General features: G+C 62.9%; 1 protein-coding gene across 1 annotated transcript; it reads right to left on the minus strand.

The window, feature by feature from the left end:
• Window position 1: 1 nt before the first annotated feature.
• Window positions 2-10,042, minus strand: CHLRE_03g206202v5 (uncharacterized protein). The gene is made up of 10 exons (XM_043061503.1): window positions 9,255-10,042; window positions 9,042-9,155; window positions 8,498-8,605; window positions 8,067-8,074; window positions 7,778-7,898; window positions 7,438-7,517; window positions 7,050-7,288; window positions 6,533-6,629; window positions 5,454-6,351; window positions 2-5,191 (listed from the first exon to the last, which is right to left on the minus strand). Exons 1-10 carry the CDS (start codon window positions 9,279-9,281, stop codon window positions 2,021-2,023), a joined length of 4,863 nt encoding a protein of 1,620 aa, XP_042926468.1. The 5' UTR covers window positions 9,282-10,042; the 3' UTR covers window positions 2-2,020.
• Window positions 10,043-10,447: the final 405 nt, after the last annotated feature.

A 10,447-nucleotide genomic window follows, 5' to 3' on the forward strand; every position in this document is an offset into this window, starting at 1 on the left:
ATGTGACCCCGTGTTACAATCAATTGCACACGTCCGGGGCTGCAGCCGTGAATAATGAAGTGGCTTGCCGACTTCCCCGACGGCCCACACCGCCGCATGCACTCGTGGCCGTGCAGCAGGCTGCGGCCCCTTCCAGCCTGCGCCACATCGCCAGCCGCACAGCTGCTATGACCAAAGTCACCAAACACGCGCGGCGGCTCAGCAACAACACTTGGAGAGACCTGTGTATTAGATGCACGCCCGGTAGTGCAACAGCACTCATGCGGACAAGATCATGCCGGAAACACTGACTACTTACGGTGCCCTCCACGAATGCGACATGCCCCCACGGGCCACGGTATTGGGGCCCCACATGTGACCTCTATCAGCCATCCGTGGCTCTCGCCAAGTAGCACACAACACCGCTTGTTCCTACGGTGGTGCGTGGCCGACCGCTACCGTACAGCACTCGTTGATGTTGAACTGGCGGGAATCCATTGATCTCACCCTCAGATATTTGTGAGTGGCCTGAATCCACCTCCTTCCAGCAGCTCGAATGCACGTCCCCAGCTCTCACAGTCTCACGTGATGGCGGTGGCGCCGCCTCATTCTTCTCAAGCAGCCCCTATCCGTGAGCAGTACACATGGTCGCTTTGCTCGGCGCAGTGCGTTCGTGCCCCAGGCGAGCGCAGCGCTGGTGACGAAGGAGCATGGGCCCGCGCCGGTTCAGGTGAGGTACTGGTTCGCGGGGCATCACCGGCTAATGCCTACTCAACTATAAAATCGCCCATGTAGCCCGCGAGGCGGTCAAAAGCAGGGCCCCCCACGGGGTCGCACCCCTCCCGCCCTCCCGCCTCCAGCCAGAGCTCGTCCGGCTCGAGGCTCAGCACTAGCGCACTCCCGACTCCCCCGTCCCTCCACCTCCCTCCGTCCAACCCTGCCCAATCCACCCCCGCCCCTCCGCAGCCGCCCTCGGCCCCCGTCAACGCGGAGGCTCAGGTGTCCTCGGCGGTGGCGCCAAACATCAAGGTGATCCAGTCCATCTGCCGCAGCGACCGCCTCAAGTACGAGGTGGAGTACGGCATGCGGCGCGGCACAACAGACAACTCCTGGAGTACTGCATGCGCCTAATTTGACTTTTCTCCACAAGTATTGTTTATTGATGTCTGTCGCTTATTGGTTCACAATGTAGAATCATCCCTAGCATTCTAGTGCCGCAGTACAGCAGCCGGCAGCACCCAATCAAGGCAGGCAACGCCCCTGCCGCCCCACACATCCATCCAGCGCACCAATGAAGCCTTACACTCGCAAGCCTGTCACGTGAAAGGCCGGTCACTGGATACATTGTGTTTTTGTTTCTTGTTTCATCTGGATTGCGGGTTTCCCCACGGGTCACCCCTCGTCCGGCAAACCTCATGACGTCGCTCTGCGTACGGGTGCCATAGGAGCATTCAGCCACAAGAGCAACATTCCAATCTTGGCGCTGGGTCAACGCACACCCGACGCCGCGCACCCGTGTGCCACTGACTCTTCTGCCATGCAGTCATTCGAACAAGTACGATTTATTGGCACACCAAAGCAGCACACGGCTTGGTCATTGCACTCTGGCCATCTCTGGAATCATCGCGTGTGTACCGGTATGCGACAGCAATTCTGCATTGCTCATTATTATTGTCGTCCTAAACATGCATATTTGTCAATAATTCGCACGGCACGAAGCGCTCCACGTCGAGGAGAGCGACATGCGTCAGGGACTGATCATTCACCAAGCCCATCATTCACCAGGTTCTGAACGCGCGCACTGTACACGCACTTTCCCAATCGCCACTGCCTGTCATTGCACCCACCGACAAGCATTTTTGAAACAAGCACCAGATTACCCAGTCACGCTGGATGCACAATCCACTCCGACCCAATGCCATCACGTACACCAACTCCGATCCAAACGAACATGAACATGCACCAAAGCTGCGAATAAAATCTACTTTGACCCTCAAATGCTGCTACGCTGTCAAACCGGAAAGCTATGCTCCGCCGGAAGCTACGCGGCCGCTACTTCCACCAGGCGCAACACGCGCGGCGCGGCTGTCTGCCCGCGTAAGAATCCGCCGCCAGCCTGTGGCCGCCGCAGGCTGCCGAAACTGCCACCATTGCGACCACCGCCACCACTCCGGATGCTTTCAATGCTGACGTGGGTGCCCACTGCAGCACTTGTCACATGCGGGTCAACTACACGGGCTCCAGTATCCGAGCCGAACTCGAAGCCACGTGCAACCGCTGCTGCCGCTTTAGGTACGGCAGCGGGTGTGCAGGCGTGTGGCGTCGCCTCTGATGCACTGCCGCCGCCGCTTCCGGCGCCATTTCCCGACCCGATGCACCTGCTGCTGTGGCTGCTGCTGCCACTGCTGCCGCTGTGCGTGTTACTTCTGTTGCTGCTGCTGTTGTTTCTGCTGTTGGGTGCGATGGTGGAGACGCCCGCCAGAAGGCTGCACAGGCGAGAAAGGGGACCGCCGAGCGTTCCAGCTGTAGCCCGCCTCTGCAGCTGCCGCCACACCCTCTTCTGTTGCTCCTTTGCCGCAGCCCCGTCCCCATCCTCCTGCTGCTGCTCCAGCTCCCAAAAGAGCTGCGTGGACGCGAGGCCGGACCCAGCGCATGGTGGGGCGAGCAAGCCCGCTCCCGCACCCACGCCGCCGATAGCCTGCTCCCTGACCATCCGCACATCCGCTCGATCCCACTGTGGCCGTGTACATTCCTGCTGTTCCTGCTGGCCCTCATCCTCGCCCTCGCACACGTAATCCTCCAGGAGCTCCATCTCATCAAGATGACTGAAGCCTCCCATGCAAACGTCCACGCCTCCGCTGACGGGAACCTGGCCGGCGGCTGATAGCCCGCCAGCTCCCATCTCGCATGCCGCCCCTACGCAAGCAGCAGCGCTCCCGGCGGCGGCGTCATTGGCTGCTCCGCCGCCAGTGCCGCAGGTGCTGCTGCCAACCGGGCCCACCTGCATAACTGCTGTCGCCCGGCGACCAGCAGCTGCACCACCACCGGCAGTGCTGGTGAGCGCAGCAACGTCAACAGGCACCCCCAGCAGCGCCCTGCCTGCCTGCGGGTACCACGGCCGCCGCCACAGCATGCTGGGCTGCTGCACCGCCGCCGCTGGAGCCTCCGCCGTCGCCGTCTCTGCCGCCCGAGCCGCGCCAGTCGTGTCCGCATTCCCGCCGGTCACCATCAAGGAGTTGTAGGAGCATGCAGCAGCAGGCGAGAAGCACTCATCCGGCAGGTGCAAATGCGCCTGCGCCTTTGGCAAGGCCGCCCGGACCTGCCCCTCCTGCTGCCGCTTTGCTGCTGCTGGCGCAAGCGCAGCAGGCGCGTGTACCATCTCCGCCTCGGTTGCTACCTCAGTCCCGGAGCTTCTTCCAAAGCCGGCTGAGCATGCCGCGGTCCTTGCAACCGACGTCTCCAGGACCGCGGCCAGCCCGTTTTTTGGCTCGTGCCCGTTGCTGCTACTGCTGCTGGGCGCTGCTGTTGTTGCCGGTGGTGCTGCCGGCGGATCGGGCGTGCCCCCGCCTGGGTCGCCTGTACCTCCGGGCGATGGGCGGCAGTCCGCGCCTGGGACACACCGCTGCGGCTGCAGCTGCTGCAAGCCTGAGTCAGCAGCAGTTGCCACGTCATCAGCTGTGGTGGAGGCCGCCGCCATAGTGGCGCCCAAGAAGGCGGCAAGAGGAGGCGAGCCGCCGGCGGCTGCCGGCATCACAGAGGTGGCAGTAGCAGCCGCAGCGGCAGCAGTAGCGGCAGCCTCCACAGCCTGAGGGGCGGCTCCAGCAGCGCCATTGGCCTTTGACGGCGGCGAGCGAGGCACATGGGCGGTGGCGCGTGCGTCACTGCCTCCCGCAGCTGATGAGGAAGAGCTTGTGTTGTTGTTGCTGCGGATGGCTGGCGGCACGCCAGCAAAAGCGGCGTCCTCGCCAAAGCTAATGTCCTCCTTGAAGGAGCTGTCGGAATGCTGCTTGCCAGTATGTGCGGCAGCGGTGGCGGCCCCCACGACTACTGCAGTCAGCTGCTGAAGCGCGGCCGCAGCCGCCGGGGAGGATGAGCACTCCGGCACTGACGGCAGGCGCGCGGCAAGGCCTGCTGGCTGGCAGCCGATGAAAAGCGGCGTCACGGCTGCTGCAGCCGCGCCTGAGGGCGGCCGCGCACTACTGTTGCTCAAAAAAGCCACGGTTGTGGAGGCCGCCGGCCCAAATTCAGCAAAGGTTGTTGCCGCGGGCTGCTGCTGCGGAAACGGCTGTAGCTGCAACTGCTGCGACTGCAGTTGGTTCTTCTTCTGCAGCTGCAGGTGCTCCGTGTAAAGCTGCTCCCAGTTGATGGTAGGGCTCGGGCCTGAAGAAGGAGGCGGTTGCGGCGTTGCGCCGCCATCAGGTCCAGCCGCCGCCGACGCCGGATGGCCAGCGCCAGCGGCGCAAGGCCCCGGCGGATAAAGCAGCAGCCCCGGAGGAGGCAGCGGCACGAAGGAAACCTGCTGCGGCTGCTGCGGTGGTTGCAGCTGCAGCTCCGGCTGGTCGTACGACACACCCACGCCTGCAGATGCCTTCATGGCCGCGCCTTCCGGGGTGCACAGCGTGCGCACCGGCCCTGTTGCCTTCCCAGAGCCCGTGGCTGGCGCCGTCGTTGTTGGCTGGCTGCTGCTGTTGCCGTTCGCGATGAAGCCGCTCGTGCTGCTGCTGGGGAACGCCGAGCGCGAGATCTCCAGCTCCGCACCCAAAGTTGTGGAGCCGGCGACGGTGTGGCCGTGCGGCATGGGGCTGATTCCGCAGTCGCTTGTGGCGCAGGACTGACTGCGACCAAGGCCAAGCTGCTGCAGCGGAACCGGTTGTGCGGTGACGACAGCGGCCGCAGCCGCGCCTGCGATGCCCGAGCTCGCTTGTGACGGCTGCGACACCGCAAGGGTGGGTGCGTCCAAGCCCAGGCCAACGGGCGCTGCCCCAGCAGCATCTGTTGCTTCGCGTGTGGCGTGTAGCGGCGGCTGATGAGTGTGCGCCTGCTGCTTTCCGTTGTCTGTTGCGGCGGCGTGCGCCGAGATGGACCGCGTGTCAACCACCCGGCACTGCCCTGCAGCAGCTGGCACGTGGGCGTGGTGGGTGGCGTGGTGGCGGTGACGGTCCTGCTGCTGCTGCGGTGGCCCCACACCGTCACCAAAGGAGATCTCTTGGTCCTGTGTACGCGCGAGAAGGAGTAAGCAGGGCAAACCCGTCGCGATTAGACCAAGTAAGGTAGGCTGGTGCTCGTACTGGTGCTGCTGTCATTAGGGGTAGCACCGACCGCGGCAAACCGCAACCAGCAGCCAGCGGCAGCAAGGAAGGGCACATGCAAGACACCATTGGCTTCGGGAGCAACACAGGCGGCAGTAGTTGAGCGCCAAATAAATCGGAGCCCACCATCCATCCACCCAGCAGACGTATGCACTCAGCACGCACCTGCGGCGGATGGTGCAGAGGCGGCGGCTGCGGCGGCGACGGCAGGACGGACAGGACGCTTGTCGCCACAGACCGCACCGAAATTCCAGACATAGGTGTCGTGGCCAGAGGCGTGCCGCCACCCTCGGGTGTGGGTGCGGCCGAGGGCGTGTGGCTGCGCGCGGCAACGGCAAGCTTGCATATGTGGGCGCTGCTGCCTCCCCCGGCAACGATGCGGTCGTTGCCTTCAGCAGTTGCGTACGAATGCTGCTGGTTGCCCAGGCCTGATGCGCGCAGCCGCCGCGTCACGCCATCGTGCAGCGCCTCCGGCACCTGCGGCACCTCCGCCGCCTCCTGCACCTCCGCTGCCGCCCGCCGTGCGGCCTGCTGCTGCCGAAGCTGCGAAACAGACACCGCCGCCACGGCGGCCTCCTCCGGCGCCTCGGCCGATGCGCCTGCCGCCGCCCTCCCCGCCGCGGCGGCGGCAGCGGCACCGCTGCGCTTGCCGACCTCCATTGTGAGCAGTTCGTACAGCGTCGGAGATCCCGACGCCGCCACGAGCTGCGCCACGTCATCAAAGTACGGCAGATCCAGCAGTTGATCTGCCGTAAGCCGCATCGCCGGATCCAGCTCCATGCAGGCCTGCAGGAACTCCAGGAGCTGGGGGTCGGGCTCCGCCCGCGCGCTGCGCCGCGGTGACGGCGCCGCCGCAGGCCCCGACATGCCGCCGCCGCCGCCGCCAGTGGCATAAGTGGTGCGGCCGCCGGTGCCGTCACAGCAGCCGTACAAGCGCTGCTTGAGGGAGCGGCCGCGTTGCGCGCCCACGACACTCAGCTCCGCGGCCACGGCGGGCGTGGCGGAGCGGGCGGCCATGGCGGACAGCGCCGCAGTCATGTGCTGCGGCAGCGGGCCAAAGCACCTGCATGCATGGGTAGGCAGGGCGCATGTATATATGCCGCAGCAACAAACACGAGGTGGAGTGGGGGTTGGACCGGCCATACGAAGCCAGCTACGCGCCGCCGGTACCCTGCTGTAAACGGTTCGGTCCATGCAAGCAAGCATGTTTCTGCCGCTGTCGCGCCTGATGTCTAGCTACCTACCTGCAGAGCCTGTTGAGTTGGTCCGTGGTGGAGGCACCGGGGAACAGGGGAATGCCGACCGCCAGCTCGGCGATGGTGGTGCCCAGCGAGAAGATGTCTGCAGGTCACATGCGTGGAGCGAGGTCACATACACGTATATGAAGGGACATGTACGTATGAAGGGAGGCATGGCACCACTGCCGGCGCGGGGCTGGCAGCAGTTGCTGTGGGACTGGGGGCAGGCAGGGCGCAAGCGCACGCCAGCAGCACACACGCGCGCATGCTATGCGACAATCAATGCATGTACAGGCGCATTGCCGCCGCACTTGCTTCGTGCAATCACGCATTGGTAGCACGCGGGTAACGGGGGGCCCTGGCTGACTTACTTATCAATTGCAATCTATCACGCACGCTGCTTTGCGCCTGGCCAGCCGGCCACAAACCCCACACGCACGTGCAATAATACCCATGACATGACCCCGGCGATCCCCAGTGTCGCAACTGACTTCCAAATGCCGCAGCTCACTAATCAGCTCACCCGCGGGCGGGCCGTAGGCCTGGCTCAACAGGATCTCCGGCGGCCGATACCACCGAGTCACGACGTACGAGGACAGCAGCTGCTGCTGCGACTGCTGCGCCCCTGCCGAGCCCGCCACGTAGGGCCGGCTGTCGCTGCAGCTCTGGCTGCAGCTATTGGCACTGCTGGCCTCGGGACTGCTGCCGCTGTCGCGAGCGCTTGAGGTCGGGGCACCAGCGCGCGGCAAAGCCCGGGCGAGGCTGGAAGGACGCGGGAGACAACGATGAAGGGCAAAGCAGGCAGGGGCGGTGAGATGAGGCGTCAGCGGGTAGGCTGGGTGGGGCCGCGCTGCCCCTTCCGGTGGCGGCTTTAGGCAGGCTAGATGCGTGTCTGTCTGGCAGCAGCTTACCCAAAATCACACAGCTTGACGAACCCCTCAGTGCTGACGAGGATATTGCTCGGTTTGATGTCACGGTGCAGAAGTTGCGTCTGGCGGGATCGGAGGCACAAGCAGAGTGGGTGTGGGGGTGCAGCGCGGCGGTTGGGCTTGTCAGCTACTGCTGAGTATTTCCACCGCGGTGGCTGAGTGCCATGTGCTTGCACCCCGCTCACTGCACGCCACGGTCGCCGCCGCCCCTTGCTTCCTTGACGCCCCTACTGCACCTCCATCCCATGGCGTACGCCAACACACGCCCGTGCCCACCCCCAAGCATCCTCGTGCACGGCTGCCCTTGTTCACCCGCCCTCACCTGCCCCGTGTGCATGTGCGACAGCGCCAGACACATCTGCCACGCCAGCAGTTTGAGGGCAACGGGCGACAGGCCGCGAGGGCAGGACTCCAGCAGCGTGCTGGCACAGCCGTTCACATACCTGCATGCGGGGTAACGTGTTGATTGGCCCGGTGCTCAATACTAATGCAATCAGCATCAGGCAAGTCGTGACCGGTGGACGGCATCCAGCAGAACACGAACACGCAGCAGCTGCAGTCCACGCGTGTTGAGATAGTGCTGGTAGGACCGTGATAATGCAGCAACTTACTCGAGCACCTGTACAAAGCAAGGCCGCCGGTCCACGATGACGATAGCAAGGGAAGAAGGGCGGGACAAGGGAGGGGGCGCGCACGCACACAGGGCAGCAGGTAGTGAAGATCGGGACAGCAGGACTAGCAGCACTCATGCTATCTAGCTTGCATGGAATATGCATGCACGTGTACCAGTAGCGTATAGCACGCACTGACAGCAGGCAGGATGTGGATGGCGGCCCTCCACGTGTCCGGTCATATGTGCAGCAGTGTACTTGATCCCATGAACGTGATTTGCAGTTCGTTGAGCGCGAAGACATGCTGCCCCAATTATTTGCCATCTTCTGGGGTCTGGGAATCAGCTGCACCCTGCGGGACTTCACCAACCTGCCTTAACACTGTCCCATCACACGCCCGGCGCCCAAGAGGCGAGATGCACCCCACGCACCAGATAGGCTCTGCCACTCGGGCTGCGGAAGCAATCCAGCAGCTTGATGATGCAAGGGTGATTGCATAGCCGGAGAGCGCGCGCCTCTCGCTGGGCCAGGCGCAGTGACTGCAACACATGCAGTGAGAGCCGGTTAGATGGGACCGCCTGGGAGGAGACAGTATACGAGATCACAGGGCGCGCACTCTGGGCGTTCTTCCCACCAGCGTTCTTCCCAGCAGGCCGTCGCTGCGGTTGGTGCCGCACTCTTAAGGACAACGCCACGCCACTCGCTGCTGTAAGTGTAAGCACATTGCTGCGACTCTTGTGCGCCTTTGACTGCGACCGTCCAGCTGCGGGAATGCTCACACCGAGCATTTGGCTGACTTGCACTCCATGCTTCGACTCGAGCGGTAGCTCGAACTTCAAGTGTACCAGGTGCACCTATCTGTGTCATGGCGCTGCACTCATTTGCAGTGCGAAACGACCAATCTCGCGCCCAAACTCTACACGGCGGGCTGGCACCGTAAATCGAAAGGCCTATCGCTTTACTGAGTAATCTTACCAAGGGATCATCGGGCGTTTTCGTCGCTTTCACAGCGACGAGGAGCCCAGCGCCATTGTGCGCGAGTGCCACAGTGCCAAAAGCCCCAGTCCCGATTTGGGCAATGGGCTCATACTGCACATGCATACAGTGTAAGCGCGGCGGATGAATGCGGGATTCGCGTCACAGGCGGTCGGTTTAGCTGCCCGGTCGCCGGTGCAAGCGCGTACTCACGCTTTGTGCTCCACGCATTTGCACCATATCATCATGCGTGCATAAAAATGCTTGAAGGCATTAAGCTTAGTTGGTCCAGTCACTGGCGCCTACCAACGTGAGCCCGTCGGCGGTCGACAGGTCCATACTCTATGCCTATACTATTGTCGATGTGTAAAGCATACTTGACGCTCCGCAAATTCATATTAGGATTAAAATGCTCCGGGGAAGAAGCTTCTGGCACTGAAACCGGAAGGAAAACGACAGGGGTGAGTGATGTGCGGGCAGTCGCAGGCAGGTAGGGCATGCATTCGGACGAACGTGCGTCCATGTTTTCCTAATGTCAGCACAAGGCGTTCAACCGGCCTCGCGACATGACGTTGCACTTTTGCATCATGAAGCAATAGAGACTATACCAAGTACATGATCACGACAAAATCAACTTTCTTTAAGAAGGTCCTGCGACGGTGACGTTGCTGGCACTTGTCGTAATCCTCCTCACACTTCGAGGCGTGCACTCTGTCGTGCCTGGTCGTGCCTAAGTCCGGTCCAATCGACGGGGCGACGGACACGAACAAATTCCCGCACTCCTGAGCGCGACATTTCTGCACCTGAGCAATACCACGACGTTTAGCGACAAGATTCGCGCGATCGCCTGCGAGCCAGGCGCGTCGCTGTGAGCACGCGCTGACTTCGGACTCGCCGGGCCCAATCGCAGCGCGATCGACACCCATATTCGCCACGGACCCGCACTCCAAGCAGCCCGCAGCCTCCATCGGAGCCCCTCACAAATCTTATTTGATGCATACAACTAGAATCATCATTAGCATACCCTGAGCGGCCCGTATTCGCGGCGTCCTGCACGAAGCTCCACCGACTGGCTCTCAGAGAAGCCCGCCAGTGCGCGTAGCCTATCCATATCATACTCGTAGCAGATAGGGAGCTGCCGCGGAGAACGGCGTTCATCTGCTGCTCAGAGTCAGCACTGGGGGAGAAATCCGGCTTAGACCTTCGACGAAAAGTGTGCAAGGCCAGGGAAAGGGGGGGGGCGGAACGGCAGCGGGCGCCAGCACGGCAAACTCTGGGGGCCAGCCTTCAAGCAAGGGCACCCCCACAGGTCCCCCTGCCGGTTAGGTCTACCGTATGCGAATTACAATTGAAGGGACAGCCCGACAAGCGGGGGCACCGTATGCCGCCGCCAACATTGCAGCCGG

Source organism: Chlamydomonas reinhardtii, chromosome 3 (assembly GCF_000002595.2).
Source record: "Chlamydomonas reinhardtii strain CC-503 cw92 mt+ chromosome 3, whole genome shotgun sequence".
Lineage (NCBI taxonomy): Eukaryota > Viridiplantae > Chlorophyta > Chlorophyceae > Chlamydomonadales > Chlamydomonadaceae > Chlamydomonas > Chlamydomonas reinhardtii.